The 21,363-nt window shown below is 42.6% G+C and overlaps 1 protein-coding gene and 2 non-coding genes across 3 annotated transcripts in view; 2 read left to right on the forward strand and 1 right to left on the reverse strand.

The window, feature by feature from the left end:
* LOC126143144 (uncharacterized) overlaps nucleotides 1–20,641 on the forward strand; it is a 38,757-nt gene extending 18,116 nt beyond the window's left edge. Inside the window, exons 3-4 of the mRNA XM_049915364.1 lie at nucleotides 5,789–6,052; nucleotides 20,523–20,641. Coding sequence (XP_049771321.1) covers nucleotides 5,789–6,052; nucleotides 20,523–20,641 — 383 coding nt within the window. The remainder of the gene's footprint in view (nucleotides 1–5,788; nucleotides 6,053–20,522) is intronic.
* Nucleotides 5,059–5,133, reverse strand: Trnas-cga (transfer RNA serine (anticodon CGA)). Its single transcript has one exon. It is a non-coding gene; the product is annotated as a tRNA-Ser (tRNA).
* Nucleotides 5,586–5,660, forward strand: Trnas-gga (transfer RNA serine (anticodon GGA)). Its single transcript has one exon. It is a non-coding gene; the product is annotated as a tRNA-Ser (tRNA).
* Nucleotides 20,642–21,363: the final 722 nt, after the last annotated feature.

Below are 21,363 nucleotides of genomic sequence, written 5' to 3' on the forward strand. Positions count from 1 at the left end.
AATTCCAACACACGCTCGTACGTGTGTATTCTTTTTACACTAGACGTAATTCGAGCTTTTTCACAAACAAACAGTATTAAAATGCGACTTCTGAATGAAACATCCACTGCATAATCTTTCCTTGTATACAGAATGTAGATGGCTCCACTCCTTTCCCATCCAAGCAGTTTTGGCGAAACACTGATCACTGCACATGCAAGCATGCAGAACACTTTGTGACAATTTGACAGTTGCTGCCTGCTGTATTCATGGCATTACATTTTAATGGCCCACAGTGTTACTAGTAGAAATGTAAATAGTTCAAATGGCTCTGAGCACTATGGGACTTAACTTCTTTGGTCATCAGTCCCCTAAAACTTAGAACTACTTAAACCTAACTAACCTAAGGACATCACACACATCCATACCCGAGGCAGTATTCGAACCTGCGACAGTAGCGGTCGCTCGGTTCCAGACCGTAGCGGGTAGAACTGCATGGCCACTGCAGACGGCGAAGAAATGTAAATAGATAGTTAATTTACATATCTTATTGAAGTATTTTTCTAAGTACAATGTTATACTACTCGTCATCTTCTCTGTGGGGTTGCTTTCCAGGTTTCTTCTTTCTTGCAGAAATTATGTCTGGTAACAATTTTATTTCTAGTGGGATGAAAGGGTATCACTCCTCGAATATTACACAACTTTATGTTGATGTAACAAATCCATTATACGAGGGTTGGAACTTCGATAGTGGCAATTATTTATTTACAGCTCGTACAAAACAGATACGTGTTTCAAAGTTTTACTGACCTTCAAAGTAGTCAACAGCATTGTGTATAACCCGTTGCCAGCGATGTGGAAGTAGTAGGATGCTCTTAGCAGTGCCAGTTGTGTTGACAGTTTGAGCGGCGCGGTCTCTTGCCCAACAAATTTGTAACAGTTCTGAAGCGAATGCCGTGAAGTGTTTCCTTCAGTTTAGAAATCGAGTAGTTTAGCATCAACGGGCTTTGTCGGCCTGCTTTGCATGGCAGCCTGCACATTATGTGAAAAAATCAGTTTCCAAGCCATTCACGTAATGTAGGCTGCCTGCATGAGAGGCATATTGTAGGCATAATACCAGCCTACCTCATCAACCTCTTTTGCAGAGGCTACACATGTGGATGGACATGCCACAGGGACGGTTAAGATGGACAGAGGATGGGTTGGGTAGGGAGAGAGGTGGCAGAAGATCATGTACAGAGAGAGAGGGGCAGGAGGAGACAGAGAGAGGGAGTGGAGGAGTTGGACAGAGAGAAAGGAGAATGTGTCCAGAATGAGATTTTCACTCTGCAGCGGAGTGTGCGCTGATATGAAACTTCCTGGCATATCAAAACTGTGTGCCGAACCGAGGCTCGAACGCGGGACCTTTGACTTTCGGGGACAAGTGCTCTACCATCTGAGCTATCCAAGCACGACTCACGCCCCGTCGTCACAACTTCACTTCTGCCAGTATCCTGGCAGTATTTCTGGCAGAAGTAAAGCTGTGAGGACGGGGCGTGAGCCAAGCTTGGGTAGTTCAGATGGTAGAGCACTTGTCCCCGAAAGGCAAAGGTCCCGAGTTCGAGTCTCGGTCCGGCACACAGTTCTGATCTGCCAGGAAGTTTCAAGGAGAATGTGATTTACAAAGGGAGAGGAATGGACAAACAGAAGGGAGGGGAGAGGCGATGGGCTGCGAGGTGGCAAGAGGAGATAAGCAGATAGGGTGTTGAGGAGATGATGGGCAGACATAGGGGGGCGCAGGAGAGGGGTCAAGATGTGTTCATATTTTATATGACGTGCGCGCACACAGGCGAAGCCATGGGGGAAAGGCTAAATTATTTACTAAATGTTGCCTTACTGTACAGGCACTTCTTTTTCACATGCAGATATATAAAAAAAAGATTAAAATTACATGTCACTCTTTGTTGTACAGATGCCTAGTACTAAATTACTGTCAACAGGCGAGTATTTACGTTCTGGTCAAATACGTCAGCTTTTGCAGAAAAAAATTTAATGCCATTTTATTTTTATAGTAGTATTTAAAACAGAACAATATAAACATTCTTTACAATGTTTTATTGTCAAGGTCATTGACTTTCTTTATTTGATTATAGTTCTATTTCGTAACTTGCAGGCATTCGTTGCCAACCTTTGAATAAATTCCCTCACTAACCACATTTTGTACGATTTTTAATTAAATCATTTTGGATACACACAAATTATTTTCATGCAATTCATAATAGAGCTGTACATAGTTGCAAATCAAGTCTTGGCCCAAAAGCTGATAACTCTGCTCCTCAATTCTTAACAAAAAATGGCCACTTGCATGCTATCCTAATTTTGATGTTTCGAAATGATTCTAATAAAGATTGTGTAAACTGAATTTATTGAAAATATGATAATGAAACAACTGTGTATGTGTATTAAGTTTGACAGTCTTTACTAAGTTAATCAATATCTCAAATATGCGTTATAAATATAATAATTAAATTGATAACAAAATATTTCACAAGTGTTATACGCCAAAAGAATCAGAGAAATTCACAGCATTTAGGTTCAGTGCTAGAGTTTTAAACAACTGATTGCTTTAAAAAACTTAGTTTTTGCAATAGTTTAATATTTGTCGCTTCACTAACATATACGCTCCGTAGCACTATAACCACAGTTTTGCTTTGTTCTGATTTGGGAAACAAACAATAAATAAATAGTCTGATGATGCAGGTAACCAAATCATACCACAAAGTGTAAGATGTTTAGCCTGGAATGGATGCTGATGACCAAACGCAGAGAGAAAACTGACTGCACTTGGCGTTGTTATCATCTGCCCGCCAGTTTTATAAGCAAGACGACTTCGAAAGAGCAACGGTAATCAGACCACAAAAAAAAAGTATGTGCGTGGCAACTCGTCATCATTGCCACCATTACTCAACTGTCTTGCCCCACTCTCTGCACAAGCAGCGTCTTTTCTAAATCGGGACTACTCGATGCTGTGACTGTAGTGCTACAGATCCTATCTGACGAAAGTGTCTGGACACTTGCCTGGTAAAGGCAAAGATCCCAGTTCGAGTCCCGGTATGTCACACAGTTTTAATCTTCCAGGGAGTTTCAAATCTGAATACTCTACAGTGGAGAGCGAAAATTTATTCTGTAAACAGTCCCCCACGCTTTGGCTAAGCCATTCTCCTTTCTTCCAGGAGTGCTAGTCCAAGGAGGCAGACGGGAGAAATTCTCTGAAGTTTGGAAGGTAGGAGCTGTACTGGTGGAAGCACAGCTGTGAGAGCGGAATATGAATTGTGTTTGGATACCTCAGTCGTCGGAGCACTTCCTCTTGTGAAATGATGAAGTTCCAGGTTGGAGCCCGAGTTTTAATTTATGGAGACGTTTTAACTGTCTGTGAAGGAATGGCAGGCCAGTCTCTCTCTCTCTCTCTAGAGGCGAAAATAGAGAGGGTAGTGATGTTAGACACTGGGATCTAGAGCGAAGTCGCCTTTCTAATTCATCCGACGGTACTCCACTAGGTTCAGGTAGGGACACTGGGTAGAGCAGTTCATTTCAGGGATGTTAATATCTACAAATCATAGGCACAGTTGCTGCTGTATGACCGACTGCATTGTCATGCTAACTCAAATTTTCTCTGAAATTTTTCCTCTACAGTAGGCAGTGCACAACGCTCTTAAATATGTCCATTCATGTCAACATTTAGCGTTGTCTTAAGAGCAATAGGGGCACCACACCCAAACCACGAAAAACACCCACTACTTAAAGTAGTAAAGGAGTTTTGCTATTTAGGGAGTAAAATAACTGATGATGGTCGAAGTAGAGAGGATATAAAATGTAGACTGGCAATGGCAAGGAAATCGTTTCTGAAGAAGAGAAATTTGTTAACATCGAGTATAGATTTAAGTGTCAGGAAGTCGTTTCTGAAAGTATTTGTATGGAGTGTAGCCATGTATGGAAGTGAAACATGGACGATAACTAGTATGGACAAGAAGAGAATAGAAGCTTTCGAAATGTGGTGCTACAGAAGAATGCTGAAGATAAGGTGGGTAGATCACGTAACTAATGAGGAGGTATTGAAAAGGATTGGGGAGAAGAGAAGTTTGTGGCACAACTTGACTAGAAGAAGGGATCGGTTGGTAGGACATGTTTTGAGGCATCAAGGGATCACAAATTTAGCATTGGAGGGCAGTGTGGAGGGTAAAAATCGTAGAGGGAGACCAAGAGATGAATACACTAAGCAGATTCAGAAGGATGTAGGTTGCAGTAGGTACTGGGAGATGAAGAAGCTTGCACAGGATAGAGTAGCATGGAGAGCTGCATCAAACCAGTCTCAGGCCTGAAGACCACAACAACAACATCATAACACCACCTCCTCCGCAATTCACTGTCGGCAATACATAAGAAGGCAGGTAACGTTGCACAGGCATTCGCCAAAGCCAAAGCCAAACCCTTCAAAGAATTGACACAGCATCAGTCATCTTCTCAAATCACCCGTTTCCAGTCATCTACTGTCCAGTGGCACCCCTTTTTACACCGCCTCAAGTGTCGCCTATCACTGACTACAAAAATGTGTGGCTTATGGGGAGCTACTGGACCACAATACCCCATTCTTTTTTACTCTCTACGCCCAGACAGTGTTCTAGCTAGACGGCTAGTAGCACTTTGGAACTCACGAATGATTCCTTCCGCCCGTTTCATGCAAGTTTTTGCAGTCACCCTATCTAATGTTCGAACGGTTCCTGTCCATCACTGCATGAGTTCTTCACGGTCTTGTTTTAGCCATAGTTGTTCCTTCGCGTTTCTAACTCAGTATCACATCATCAACAGTCGACCCGGGCAGCTCTAGAAGGATTGAAATGTCCCTGATGGATTTATTACTCAGGTAACATGCAGTGGCTGGTCCACAACGAACTGTTCCTGCTTCCCTACTGACAATACGATACTCTCCGTCTCCTTTTGTACTGGCGGCACCGCCTCCAGTGACATCTAACGGTCAGTTCCGCAATGCATTGCTGATTCCGGATACTTTTGATAATGAAACTTCCTGGCAGATTAAAACTGTGTGTCCGACCGAGACTCGAACTCGGGACCTTTGCCTTTCGCGGGCAAGCGCTCTACCAACTGAGCTACCGAAGCACGACTCACGCCCGGTACTCACAGCTTTACTTCTGCCAGTATCCGTCTCCTACCTTCCAAACTTTACAGAAGCTCTCCTGCGAACCTTGCAGAACTAGCACTCCTGAAAGAAAGGATACTGCGGAGACATGGCTTAGCCACAGCCTGGGGGATGTTTCCAGAATGAGATTTTCACTCTGCTTGCCCGCGAAAGGCAAAGGTCCCGAGTTCGAGTCTCGGTCGGGCACACAGTTTTAATCTGCCAGGAAGTTTCATATCAGCGCACACTCCGCTGCAGAGTGAAAATCTCATTCTGGAAACATCCCCCAGGCTGTGGCTAAGCCATGTCTCCGCAGTATCCTTTCTTTCAGGAGTGCTAGTTCTGCAAGGTTCGCAGGAGAGCTTCTGTAAAGTTTGGAAGGTAGGAGACGGATACTGGCAGAAGTAAAGCTGTGAGTACCGCGCGTGAGTCGTGCTTCGGTAGCTCAGTTGGTAGAGCGCTTGCCCGGGAAAGGCAAAGGTCCCGAGTTCGAGTCTCGGTCGGGCACACAGTTTTAATCTGCCAGGATGTTTCATATCAGCGCACACTCCGCTGCAGAGTGAAAATCTCATTCTGGACTTTTGATAATGTCAGGATGTGAGAGGGACTGCTTCACGTTGCCTGTGTGTTTTGCAGCAAGCGGCGGCGCACGCTGGAGTGCTACATCGGCGGCAGGATGGGCGGCTGCGACTACCAGGATATCAAGCAGGCCCAGGGCGAGGACCAGCACCTCAACAGCATCGACTCGCCCGGGAAGAGGGACCTCGACTGAACCACCGGACCGGCCCCTCGACCACTCTCCGTTTCCCCACCCCATTTATTGCTTCCGCGCTTCAAAGGCACCGTGTGAAACTTGTCAACGACTTTCATTCGTGGCCGTTGGACAGTACTCAGTCTCAAGTTTACCTGCACTTAGTTCTTCTACTTTAATGGTTTACTTGTGCCTGCAATTCATGTGTGACACACACTTTAAACTTTTTCCACGGTTCTTTCGCAAGGTTACAGTTGCTTTATGTAAGTACACGAATTCCTAGATCGACTTTCTTCACACACATGTTCTCCGCCTGATAATAGTTAGCTGGCTAAGAGAGTGTTAACATCAGGAGGCTAAGCGTTTTTTTATGTAACGTTCAGATGTACAATAAAAAATAAATAGATAGAGGAGTATGTAATGAATTTTGTGTGATCTCTGTAGCAAATACCCTTTAAGTAATTATATAAATTAAGTAGTGTGGCTCAGTGGGTAAGTGCAAATACCATATCAACAGGTCTAGTGTGCAATCGACAACTATGTATTACTGTTTTCACCTTTCGCAATCTTTAGTACACGTGAAAAGTGCCTCGATGCCTCATTGTTCAATGTCCATGTTAAACGGTGGGACCCCCATAACTGGCTGCTCAGGTCACTGTAAAGCTGGCAGGAAGACCAGGGCATACCATTGTAATGTTGATGCATTAAGTTGTTCTGAAAGCGGTGCTGATATTCGAGATAATAAAAGCGGGTTAAAAGCTGTGAGCTATCTGGGGAAGTTATCCTTGCATTACTGAGCAACTGTTTCACCAGGTATCCAGTCTAGTTTACCAAAGTAGTTACAAAGCAACTACTAGAAGATGTTCTGAACTTCACACTCGAATTACACTGCGTTCTAATTTAAGATAACATAAGATATTTTAGATCTAAACCTGAAACAAAGGTGATTAAATTTTCAGTTAGGCTGAGCTTAAGAAATCCATTGTCCTACAGACTTAGCAGAGATGTGCTTAGCTGGAGATCTTACCACTTCAGACACTTGCTGCGGACAGATCGGCGTGGGCTCCTACCGAGGGTGCCTCACAAATACAATCGGAAGTGACCAGAGAGGCAGCTTCCTATACCAACATGACAAAGGACGGACAGGACCATACCAAGAATAGAAAGCGTAGCTACCTGTTCCAACGTTGGTCCTACTGTTCTCCAGTAGACAGGCTTTTCTGCTCAAGCACGCAACTAGAAATACATTTGCTCATTCATCCTTTCACACAGAAGGGAAGGGGGATGACAGTATTTTATCATATACACTATATAAAAGAAAGCAGATGTAGGTTCCATATGAGACTGAGTGACATGAATTACATATAAACTTTGTTTTAAAGTGTTGTAGTGTGGCAGATCGTTCTTGTTTATGTCTAAAAGTAATACGTCCCACTGCTCAGTCTCCTCCCAGATCGAGTCAGAAACACCAGTAAATTTAGAAGTGGAATTTATGCCGTAAATGACAACAGATTTAAGAAATTAACATGATAGGAATCCAACAGAGACCTTTCACCATCTCATATAGGCCCAATGCTTGTTAAAGCACTGCGGTCTTCAGACTAATGTTCAGGTTCACGACAGCTTTAACTTAAGTTTGGGGATAGTCAATAATGTTTTATTGAATTTATAAAAACATTGACAAAAATGCTATGGTATAGAAATAAAAGCTTAATGAAGTCAGCCAGTACGGGAGTGACAGTCTTTTAATACTGGTTTTTAGGTAGTAGAACAAAGTAAACCACAATAATTACTACAATGTGAATGCATCAATACACTAAAAACAGGGTAACTACTGAAAGTTATCGTGTAGTACTAAGACAGACAATACGATTTTTATGGGACATTCCGTCGGTACTAGGAGCAACATAGACATATTAGAAACAAATGAATTATTATATTCAACAATAACAATGAGTTCATTGTTCATTATGAACCGGCTTTCTGCTGTCTAGGCCATCCCCAGGCAATTTAATACTAAACAGATAGTCCACACAACATCAGCGAAGGTTCGTAGTTATACAAAGATTATTTTTCATTGACATGTGACATCTTGCGAGTACATATGGGCACAGAAACGCAAGCATAATGAAATTCACAAACAAACTCTGAACAAACAAGTCTTTCACTATTTCATACTCGAAGTTTAAAAGTATAGGAATATATAAGGATAGCCTAGCAAAGCGAAAGTCGGTTCATATCGAATTATTACATAAATATTATTCTGGAACAACGATACCGTTTGTTTAAGTTTTTAACAGTGAACACAGTTACAACAGTTTAGCAAGTAAAAAGTTACAGCAAGACTGACGAATCAAGGAGTAGCTAAGAGCGAAGAGATGGAGAAAAATGTTGATTCCAGCTGCTTATAAGGATTGACAACTTGTGATGGCCTTTCACGCGCACACACACACACACACACACACACACACACACACACACACACACACGAGTGTATGTATATGTAGTTTAATGGGTATAGGTGCAGATATTTCTGTTGGCGTCTAAGGAAGATGTACGAGTACTGAAGGACATTACATCAGTATTTTCTTCATTTGCAGACTAATAATTATAGCTGTTAGGAGAAGTATATTTTTAGGTTGGTTAGTATCTCGAAGTACATGTGACAAGAACATGTCATTAATATTTATTTTCCCCGAGGCAGCAGGTCAGGTGTTGAAGTCTGAATACGTGGGCACAAAATGGTTAGTCTATATCGAGAAGCGAAGTCCACTTATTGGTGCTGTTACAGTAACGAAGAAGACTTGAGGCTGTAAAGCATGTGACGTGTTTGTGGGAAGACTGTTCGACACAAAGAAAAAATAACAAAGATATTGTGTGTACATACACTCCTGGAAATTGAAATAAGAACACCGTGAATTCATTGTCCCAGGAAGGGGAAACTTTATTGACACATTCCTGGGGTCAGATACATCACATGATCACACTGACAGAACCACAGGCACATAGACACAGGCAACAGAGCATGCACAATGTCGGCACTAGTACAGTGTATATCCACCTTTCGCAGCAATGCAGGCTGCTGTTCTCCCATGGAGACGATCGTAGAGATGCTGGATGTAGTCCTGTGGAACGGCTTGCCATGCCATTTCCACCTGGCGCCTCAGTTGGACCAGCGTTCGTGCTGGACGTGCAGACCGCGTGAGACGACGCTTCATCCAGTCCCAAACATGCTCAATGGGGGACAGATCCGGAGATCTTGCTGGCCAGGGTAGTTGACTTACACCTTCTAGAGCACGTTGGGTGGCACGGGATACATGCGGACGTGCATTGTCCTGTTGGAACAGCAAGTTCCCTTGCCGGTCTAGGAATGGTAGAACGATGGGTTCGATGACGGTTTGGATGTACCGTGCACTATTCAGTGTCCCCTCGACGATCACCAGTGGTGTACGGCCAGTGTAGGAGATCGCTCCCCACACCATGATGCCGGGTGTTGGCCCTGTGTGCCTCGGTCGAATGCAGTCCTGATTGTGGCGCTCACCTGCACGGCGCCAAACACGCATACGACCATCATTGGCACCAAGGCAGAAGCGACTCTCATCGCTGAAGACGACACGTCTCCATTCGTCCCTCCATTCACGCCTGTCGCGACACCACTGGAGGCGTGCTGCACGATGTTGGGGCGTGAGCGGAAGACGGCCTAACGGTGTGCTGGACCGTAGCCCAGCTTCATGGAGACGGTTGCGAATGGTCCTTGCCGATACCCCAGGAGCAACAGTGTCCCTAATTTGCTGGGAAGTGGCGGTGCGGCCCCCTACGGCACTGCGTAGGATCCTACGGTCTTGGCGTGCATCCGTGCGTCGCTGCGGTCCGGTCCCAGGTGGACGGGCACGTGCACCTTCCGCCGACCACTGGCGACAACATCGATGTACTGTGGAGACCTCACGCCCCACGTGTTGAGCAATTCGGCGGTACGTCCACCCGGCCTCCCGCATGCCCACTATACGCCCTCGCTCAAAGTCCGTCAACTGCACATACGGTTCACGTCCACGCTGTCGCGGCATGCTACCAGTGTTAAAGACTGCGATGGAGCTCCGTATGCCACGGCAAACTGGCTGACACTGACGGCGGCGGTGCACAAATGCTGCGCAGCTAGCGCCATTCGACGGCCAAAACCGCGGTTCCTGGTGTGTCCGCTGTGCCGTGCGTGTGATCATTGCTTGTACAGCCCTCTCGCAGTGTCCGGAGCAAGTATGGTGGGTCTGACACACCGGTGTCAATGTGTTCTTTTTTCCATTTCCAGGAGTGTATTAAGGAACCACATACAAAAATATCTGCACCTTTACCTATTACACCCAGTATACGGTAGTAATTTACAGGTTTGTAGTAGATTATTTGTATCAAGAATTTATCTTTGGTACGGAAGGAGTTTTTAAGGAGAAATAACTTTAATCTACATTTGAAAACACTTCTACTGTCGTATATTTCATTTCAATGGGCAAATTATCGAAGTGTTTTATGGCTGAGTATTGTATTCCTTTCTGTGGCAAAGTTGAATTCACTAGAAGGATGTACGGAAAATATTCACCGTATCTTTATTACCATCAAACCGCAAAGGGCTGTTCACAATAAACGCCGTGAGTGAATGAATATACGTGGGGAGAGTGGTTAATAACCCAGTTACTTAAGCAGATGCCTGCACGATGTATATGTGTGATATACGAGTACACATAACCTTTTATTTTCTTTTGTGCAATGAATACTTTTTGTGTAAGTGGGTACTTTCTCCATAATATCATCCTGTAAATGGTAACGGTATCCTGTAAATGGTAATGGTCAGAGTATGTTAACTTACTGCTTTCTACAGTCCTAAAGTTGGCTATTATTCTTGTGATAAAAATGCTTGAACCTATATGCTTCAGTACGCCTAATATATGTTTTTCTCCAATTTAAATTTTCGTAAACATGCTCACACAAACTTAGAACTTTTAATACAGTTTACTGTTTTTTGCTGTTAAATTACAAAACTGAATGACCTTTGTTTTTTTTTCAAGTTTAAAGCAATTATATACTTGTGTAAAACCAAATAATAAGTTTAACAAAAACGTCATTTACTATTTTTCTTGTGGGATCTTCTGTGATTGGCTTGACAGTAATGTCTGCACCATATGCAAAAATGACCAATTTTGACTCCTGCTTCAAATAAAAAGGAGGATCGTAAACAGAGAGTAAAGTAATGAACCTATGATTGACTCATATGGAGTACCCCTTGTGATTGACCTTCATTAAGGTAATATGGGCTTTACTGAAACATCCTAGTGTAAAATCGTTACACAAGGTACCTGTACATGAGAACAGGGAGAATTTTCACACAGTTCTTCATGAGTACATTACTCTTGTTACATAACACATGGGAAGTTGCAGTTTTATGGTAACACTGAACGGTTTTAGGTAAAGTAGTGTTAGCAACAGTATTTATTTATGTGTTTAATTACTACTACAATTTGTCTGCAAAATGAATTGTGAAACCACATTTATTGCAGTACCATTACCTGGAGCATTGCTTGTCAATCACCATTCAGTGGCAGGATTCTCTCAACAGCTACATTGTATAACGCCTCACATTTTGTAAATTGGAGTATGTTTGAGGAAATAACAAAATTTTGTGTCTCCTAACCTATATTTTGCTTAAGAATTACCATTCACTTTAATATGTAGTATACACTCACCAGCACATTTCTAGCACATTTTAGGCATAAGACAAATACATCATCACAACCTTCACTTTGGAGATATTTGGCAAATACAACTTAAACTATTGTGAAACTATATGTATATTAAGTATTACAACTGTAGTTTCTAGAAAATGAGAAAAGGAACGTTACTGTAGCTTTATCACACCAAATGACTCTTTCAGTAGATTCAAACTGTATATTCCTGTTGCCTAGCCAGTTCTATGTCCTTTGCACTTATTTTCAAGGAGCTCTCGCTTACACTGGATTCCTTGGAAATGGCTTCAGCACGTCTTTCTACTTCAGCCATTTGCAGAAAATGTATGACAGCAAAGATTATTAACATGTTACTGCCATATGCAGACCAAATAAATAGTGAAAATTTAACAAACAATACCTCTTTGAAATCATAAGCAAATTGTAATCTCCATAAAACAAAACAGAACTTTTCAAATTTTTAGGTCATTTCCACGTCTAGATTTCCTTAAACAAGAATTAAACAAATCATGTATCCCACAGAAGCTTAATTTCTCAGGTAGAACATTATGATCGACTCAGTCAAATGCCTTTGATAAGTCACAGTAGATCCCAATTATACATCTACCCCATCTGTACTCTAAAGCTACCCTACGATGTGCGGTGAAGGATACTTTGTCATTCCCTCCTTTTTCTGTTCCAGTGGCGAATGGTTCACTCGAAGAACGATTGCTAATAAGTCTCTGTGTGAGTACGAATCTCTCTAGACTAACCTTCATGGCCTTTTTGGGAGTAGGTGGAAGCAATATATTGGTTACAGAAAATGTATTTCCAATTGTGAATACGAACAACGGTCAGCTGTATAAGAGAATACCAACAGTGAAAATCTGTGCTGAACTTGGACTCGAACCCGGATTTCCTACTTTACCCGGGTGGTCGGCTTAACTGCTTTGGCTATTCATGTACGACTCACAGTGAGATCCAAACTTCCATATGTCGTTTTTCCTGTGTCAAAACATATACTAGCCATACAGGAGAGGACATTTTAATCGAATGTCACTGCCTAGTTCCGGCAGATAAATACGATACTGCAGTGCTTGTGTTGTTAAGAAGAACAACGCAAATTTCGTGTTGATATGGCCCAGTATGAGTTCGAATAGTACTCAAAATCAGTTGAAGAAGTGTTACCTATTCTATTAACCTAACCTGGTACGGGTAGTTCTCAAAATTGGTTGAATAAGTGTTTCGTAGACAAATTCTTCGCAGTTGATTTATATCTAAGATACATCCAACGAGTCTGAGTCAGGCATCCGCCTTTTTCCGACATGGTAACCCAAAAATGTAGCAGTCATCTGCATTTTCGTACAATGACCTATTTTCCTGCACTTTTTTGGTCATAACAACGTTAATGTGGTAGAATCACATCAGCTTTTTCCACCATACACGTGAAAGAGCCATTCTGTAAATGGCAAATCATACTCCACTTACCTATCATGGGTAATAAAACTACTCGAGGGAGCAGGGCTTAATTTGACTACCACCACTCCCCTGCTACATGTAAAATGTATGTTTAGCTAGCCGGCCGCGGTGGTCTAGCGGTTCTAGGCCCGCAGTCCGGAACCGCGCGACTGCTACGGTCGCAGGTTCGAATCCTGCCTCGGGAATGGATGTGTGTGATGTCCTTAGGTTAGTTAGGTTTAAGTAGTTCTAGGTTCTAGGGGACTGATGACCACAGATGTTAAGTCCCATAGTGCTCAGAGCCATTTGAACCATTTTATGTTTAGCTGTCACAAGTAACAATAATACTCTAGTTTATGAGTATCACACACGTGATAGTACTGCTGCCAAATTGTCTTGTTCCGGCAATCATTTCTTCCGAAAATATGCATGGAACGAAATTCTCTAAGTCATTTTCTGACCGTTCGAATGCAGGAAAGATCGATGTGGAATTCGAGTGCACGTATTTCGGTTCATGTATGTATGTTTTCCAGTAGACAGCAACTGTGCACGTCTCACAAACAAAACAATTTCACCAGTTCAGCTACCATTTCAGCACATGGGAACTGCATATCGTAGACGATCGATCATCAGAAAGTACTACACAACGTAATCCAATTTCTTTGCTTTCTGTGAACAAAGTGATCAGTTTTTATATTAGTTACTAACCGTGTATACTCAGATTCTCTATTTTCCGGGGCGCTGCCGGGAATACTGTATGTTTGCAACACAAAGGCGTTAATGCTATGTGATTGTTAGTTTAATTTATAGAACCTGATTTTGCTAGCCTCTTCACTCCAATAATGCATTTCTTGACTCGCACGACGTACCTGTAGCTCCGCATCTGCCGTGCTGTCTGCATAATATATGAATGAGTAAACGAATATATAGGACGATTGATACCATCTGCACCAAGAGTGTTACTGTATGTTATGCTTCATTAGCAACACGCTTATTTAATCAGTCTTTATGCTTTACGATACACATCGAAAATATTAAGATTTCGTTGCACTGTTGTTACAGTCTGTCTGATTGCCACTAATAGAAAGTACTTTGTAATATTAATTAAGCCGTAACAATTGAAACATCTTTTAACATCGGTTTTATGTTTCCATCCCTTCCAATTTTGTGTTCATCTTTCTTCTTCTGTTAGCACTTATCGCATCGCAATATTCGCAACAGTTTCTTCTAGGTTTTTCCTTCTTATTGCTAGTACTTCTAGCATTTCCAGCGCCATAGCAGTTAATTCGGCTAGCGTCTCCTTTCATCTGATGTTTTATTTTCTTCCCTATCCTTCCTATTATCTCTTCGTTTCCGGCTACCTCTTCCCACTTATGTGTGCGAAGTGGCGCAATGGATATGACACCGGACTCGCATTCGGGAGGGCTACGGTTCAAACCCGCTTCCTGCCATCATGCTTTAGGTTTCCCGTGATTTTCCTAAATTGTTTCAGGCAAATGCCGGGATGGTTCCCTTGAAAGGGCAAGACCGATTTCCTTCCCCATCCTTCCGTAATCCTAGCTTGTTCTCTGTTTCTAATGATCTCGTTGTCGACGGAACGTTAAACACTTATCTCCTCCTCTCCTCAGTTTATTTTTAAAATTTTGACGATAGTTTTTACAAGGTTATTAATTTTGTTCTTTTCTGCAGCCCAGTACCAACGCTGTATTCATAAAGTTCAGATTCAGCAACTTCTTTCCAATTTCCATGTCAGTTTTATAAACCAATAGAGTTTTATTGTTGATTAGAGATTTCTTCGCCTCCGCTAAATTTTTTCCTCTATATTTTTCGTTCCAGTCATCTCTTGCTTCATAGATAAGGGAATTCAGTCACTTCTCTCATTACCGGAACTTTGTGTTTTAAAGTTTACTAAGGTGCTATATGCGGACCCATGGTTTAGCGTCTTTGACAAGTAATCAAAAGCGTCTGCGGTCCTGGTTTCGAACTCAGGCAATGCTTAAGTTCTAGATAAAAATCATCAGTAATGGTGGCCGAACGCTTACGGTACAAGAAGTCATCCTCGTTCTGGCAAAGGTCTTGTCAAAGAGACCGGAGGAGCGGATTGAGGTTCAGGGCCCTCTCCTGCCCATGGCATGGGAAACTACCCCTAAAAGCCGGAAGAATCACTAACGATCGACGGCATGAGGATGCAGAAGGCAGTGGAAATTACTACATTAAAGAGACATACTGTGTATCCGTAGAACATGTAAATATGTAACTGAAAAATTGTCATTATGATCTCTCCATTGCCAAAAGATTCCGACTTAGTGCTCCTTTCGGATCTCTGGAAGGGGCTGCAAGAGGGAGCTGACCATGAGAAAAATATAGAATGATCAACGGAAGCACAACATTTTACGATTCGGAGTGGGGAATGTCAGCACGTGAAACGTTGTAGGGAAGCTAGAGAATGTGAAAACGGAAATGCAAAAGCTCAGTCTAGATAAAGTGAGGTCAGTGAAGTGAAATAGAAGAACATAAGGATTTATAGTTAGACGAATACAGCAGAAAATTTTATAACAGGAGTAGGATTCGTTATGATTAGGAAGATACAGCAGATATTGTGTTGCTATGAACAATTCAATGGTTGGGTTCTGCTCATCAGATTAGACAGCAAATCAATGCTAACAGCAACAGTTTAGAGTTACACTCCGGCGTAGTAGGAAGAAAATGAAGAGATAGAGAATTTATACAAAAAAAATTTAATGGATAATTCAATATGTAAGAGGAGATAAAAATCTAATAATCACAGGGGACTGGAACACGGTTACTGGGGGAGCAACAGAAAAAAAGCTTATAGGATAATATGGGCTTGGTAGTAGGATTACGTCAGCAGAGAGACCAATTGAGTTCTGCAACAAATTCCGCGCGGTTTGAGGCGTCATGTCACGGATTGCGCGGCCCCTCCCGCCGGCGGTTCGAGTCCTCCCTCGGGTATGGATGCATGTGTTGATCTTACCAAAAGTTAGTTTAAGGTAGTTTAAGTCGTATGTAAGTCTAGGGACCGATGACCCGAGCAGTTTGGTCCCTTAGGAATTAACTAAATAAATAAATAAATTCCAGATGTTAACAACGAATACTCTTTTTAAGAATCACAAGAGGAGAAGGCAAGATGTGTATGAGAAAAGTAGTGAGACTGATTCTTTACCTACCAAAGCTTTCATTTTTTTTTGAAACACCAATACTGCCCCTTCAAAGCAGTTCGCTTTGGCAGCGATACCACTGGCCGAATTGTTGTTCACAATCTTGGTAGTAACTCTGAAAGGCTTCAACTGCTAGGGCCTTCAACATGTCGGTCACATTCTTTTAAATGTTCTCCAGAATCCCAAAATGACGACCTTTTAAGACATTTTTCAGTTTCGGGAAAAGAAAAGAGACACAGATCAGGTGAACAGGCGAGGCGTGGCAAAAGCGGAAAGCGTTTTGAGGTAAAAAATTCCGTGATGCAAGTGGCCGTGTGACATAGGGCGTTGTCATGATGCAACATCCAGTTTTCCGCAATGTGTGGTCCCACCCGATGTACCCTTTTCCTGAACCTTTCAAGGATATCTTTGTAAGTCCCGCAGGAAGAAAATCTCTATGCACGGTACCCCTACTGTAATAAAAGGCAAATGAGCATTGCTTCGATCTTTGATTTGCGTTTTTCGATCTCCGCTTTCCAAAAATGATTTGTTCCAGCAAAAAACTTGTGCTTTTTGCTACGGAAACTTCCTCATAGGCCTGATTCAACTTTTCGAAGGTCACATTCGCGGATTCCCCAAATTTAACACAAAACGTGATGGCTTAACATTGCTCTTAATTCCGTTGTTCTATTTTCGTAACTCACAGGAAAAACACAGCTTCACCAATGGCGCTCTCAAAAATCACGTGATGGCTGTATGGAGCTGAAATTCGGACGGAGCACGTGGAATGGATGAACACACCGGACTACGCAAGTAGAGCAACACGACGTTGTCATATCGCTCACAGTGTTGCCGGCTCGTTACTTTTCTCACACATTTCGTTTGCCTGGAAAAAAATCCGAAGTCACAGTAAGATTCCAGCTGTATTGCATCATGTTCAGGCAGAGATACCGAAATCAGATACTGGATTATAAGGCATCCTAAGAGCAGATACAGACTCAGATCGCAATTTAGTAATGGTGTAGACTGAAGTCTAAGAGAATCGTCTGGGAGAATCAGTGTGAAAGGAAGTGGGAAGCTGAACTTCTGAGCAATGATGAGAGGCGTTTGACGTTCACCAAGGATGTCAGTACTGTGATAAGGAATACCACAACACGTAATGTAGCTGAAGAGGAGTGTACATCTTCAAATAGGGCAGTACAATTTTTGGACAGACAAACGTACCTGCAAGGAAGGTAACTTCGAAGAAACCTTGAAACAGAAGAGTTACTTCAAGCCGGCCGTTGTGGCCAAGCGGTTCTGGGCGCTTCAGTCTCGAACGGTCGCAGGTTCGAATCCTGCTTTGGGCATGGATGTGTGTGATGTCCTTAGGTTAGTTAGGTTTGAGCAGTTCTAAGTTCTAGGGGACTGATGACCTCAGATGTTAAGTCCCATAGTGCTCAGAGCCATTTGAACCAATTTAATTACTTCAATTAGTTGGTGAAAGAAGGAAGTACAAAAATGTCCAGGGAAAGACAGGAATAAAGAAATATAAATACCTTAGGAACAAAATGATAAGGAAATGCACGGCAGACAAGGCGAAATGGCTGCAGGAAAGCTGTGAAGAAATCGAAAAAGGAATTACTGTGTGGAGGACTGACTCAGCATGTAGAAAAGTCAAAACAGCTTTAGATGAAACTAAAATGAAGGGTGGTAACACTGTGGAGGTCACCCCTCGAGTCAGAACATTTAGTGGGAGTGAAGGTTGAGCAGGTGAGGTGGTGTAGGAAGCCGAGCTTGGGAGTAACGCTTAATTTTAAATGATAATAAATGATAGATTGAATAATTCATGCAACGATAACCGTGCCACTATTCTTACTGTATGAAATAGTTTTGGAAAAGAGAAATAATGAATCTTTTCTCTTTTATGTATGTTAGAAAATGGCTCTGAGCACTATGGGACTTAACATCTGTGGTCATCAGTACCCTAGAACTTAGAACTACTTAAACCAGACTAACCTAAGGACATCACAAACATCCATGCCCGAGGCAGGATTCGAACCTGGACCGTAGCAGTCGCGCGGTTCCGAACTGAGCGCCTATAACCGCTAGACCACCGCGGCCGGCGCTATGTATGTTAAAAGCCACGTCTGATTTTTCTCAGGGTGCTATCACCTGCAATAGCATACACATCCCAACGGAAGACATCCGTCCTATTCAAGATGGATTAAAATCCTTTTTAACTATTACGCGATAATACATTTAAACTATTCTTAATTTCTCTTTCTTGAGGGGCTGGATGTTCCAGGACATCTGCCTATGTGCAATATCAGCGTAAGCATTTATTGATATTGTTATTAATAAAAACTGTACCTCTGGCCTAATATGAATTGAAAAATATTGCAGGACGCCGTTTTCGCATTATTAAAATTATTCTTTTTATGCTTTTAGTATTACATGTCTCTTGGAAGAACTTACATAACTTTTGTCATTAATGGCGTCACTACAACAATGAGCCTACACAGAAATAGCCAGGGCAACTGTAATTATTACGTACTGAATCATATACAGGATAGGTACGAGCTACTCACAAAATTACGCACAGCGATTATTACTCTCATATGTATTCAACAAAATTATATTCCTACCACAAATAATTGTATCAGATACAGACTGTGAAAATTTAACGTCCGTCAGTGAGGACCGCAGAATCGACAAGACAATGAAACAAAAACCACTCATCCTTCTTCTACAAAAAAAAAAAAAGAAAGAAACAGATAAAAATATTTGTAATTCTGATAGCACAGATAACTCTTCTCCATTGTTAGGTCTCTGTAATTTACTTATACTATTTTTTACCGGAGGCAATGGTATAGGAGCTGGTGTACGAGGGCAGTTCAATAAGTAATGCAACACATTTTTTTTCTGAAACAGGGGTTGTTTTATTCAGCATTGAAATACACCAGGTTATTCCCCAATCTTTTAGCTACACAACACTATTTTTCAACGTAATCTCCATTCAATGCTACGGCCTTACGCCACCTTGAAATGAGGGACTATATGCCTGCACGGTACCATTCTACTGGTCGATGTCGGAGCCAACGTCGTACTGCATCAATAACTTCTTCATCATCCGCGTAGTGCCTCCCACGGATTGCGTCCTTCATTGGGCCAAACATATGGAAATCCGACGGTGCGAGATCGGGGCTGTAGGGTGCATGAGGAAGAACAGTCCACTGAAGTTTTGTGAGCTCCTCTCGGGTGCGAAGACTTGTGTGAGGTCTTGCGTCGTCATGAAGAAGGAGAAGTTCGTTCAGATTTTTGTGCCTACGAACACGCTGAAGTCGTTTCTTCAATTTCTGAAGAGTAGCACAATACACTTCAGAGTTGATCGTTTGACCATGGGGAAGGACATCGAACAGAATAACCCCTTCAGCGTCCCAGAAGACTGTAACCATGACTTTACCGGCTGAGGGTATGGCTTTAAACTTTTTCTTGGTAGGGGAGTGGGTGTGGCGCCACTCCATTGATTGCCGTTTTGTTTCAGGTTCGAAGTGATGAACCCATGTTTCATCGCCTGTAACAGTCTTTGTCAAGAAATTGTCACCCTCAGCCACATGACGAGCAAGCAATTCCGCACAGATGGTTCTCCTTTGCTCTTTATGGTGTTCGGTTAGACAACGAGGGACCCAGCGGGAACAAACCTTTGAATATCCCAACTGGTGAACAATTGTGACAGCACTACCAACAGAGATGTCAAGTTGAGCACTGAGTTGTTTGATGGTGATCCGTCGATCATCTCGAACGAGTGTGTTCGCACGCTCCGCCATTGCAGGAGTCACAGCTGTGCACGGCCGGCCCGCACGCGGGAGATCAGACAGTCTTGCTTGACCTTGCGGCGATGATGACACACGCTTTGCCCAACGACTCACCGTGCTTTTGTCCACTGCCAGATCACCGTAGACATTCTGCAAGCGCCTATGAATATCTGAGATGCCCTGGTTTTCCGCCAAAAGAAACTCGATCACTGCCCGTTGTTTGCAACGCACATCCGTTACAGACGCCATTTTAACAGCTCCGTACAGCGCTGCCACCTGTCGGAAGTCAATCAAACTATACGAGACGAAGCGGGAATGTTTGAAAATATTCCACAAGGAATTTCCGGTTTTTTCAACCAAAATTGGGCGAAAAAAAAATGTGTTGCATTACTTATTGAACTGCCCTCGTATATTGGCTGTCATACCACTACAGCGTCATTGAAACGAATCACAGTTTATTATCACCGGTTGAACAGTACAGAACATCTTCTCCAGCAGGGGAGAAGGCACGCTGTTTTGGACAGTCGCGTGGAACGAAGAATGCCGTCACAGCGCTGCGCCGGCTGCGTCTGCTGTGCGGGTCAGAGCTCGGTAGGGATGCTGTGCAGGCTGCCTAGTCAGGAGCCTGTAGGCGCAAGCCTTGCCGTGGCTTACTATACTCATCATAAGAATAAACCTGATGTAAACATTACACCACTTATTCTTCCGAGTTTGCCTAAATCTGATTGAATTTCGTTTCAAGTGGAGCGGAAGACAAGCTGTGTCCAGCACGATCATAAGGATACGTTTTGTTCTGTGTTACACGCACATGGAGTGAGCGATAATCCCGAAGACAGCTTTATCGGCGCATTTGCCTCGGACAACACAGGCCATTCAACCGGCCCAACTAACCTGCAATGATGTGAGCAGTTGAAGTTAAGACATAAAAAGAGACGAACAGAGAAACAATATTGTTCCGAATGTCATTTAATTTTTAAAGATAATGAAATAGTGTTCGGAAAACTCTAACAGTACCGTAGACTTCTTAGGTGGCCAAATAGAAAGCATAAAATGCCCTCGTTCTCATCTAATATAGTACTATAATTACAATTCCTAACTTAAACACAGGATAATTTTTCTGAGCGACCTGTGTGTCATGCAAAAGCATACCGCAGCGATCGCAACATATTGTTGAATACTGGAGTCACTGAAGGTATTCATTACAGTGAGTCGTCTGGTAATCTCTTAGCTCATTCCTTATCCGAATCCATCAAATACAGTTCAGTTCTGGAACTCTCAACTACTACGTTTATAACGACTCGATCCACAACATAACCCACGAAGCCACCCAGGCTCCGCA

Source organism: Schistocerca cancellata, chromosome 1, assembly GCF_023864275.1.
Source record: "Schistocerca cancellata isolate TAMUIC-IGC-003103 chromosome 1, iqSchCanc2.1, whole genome shotgun sequence".
Classification (NCBI taxonomy): domain Eukaryota; kingdom Metazoa; phylum Arthropoda; class Insecta; order Orthoptera; family Acrididae; genus Schistocerca; species Schistocerca cancellata.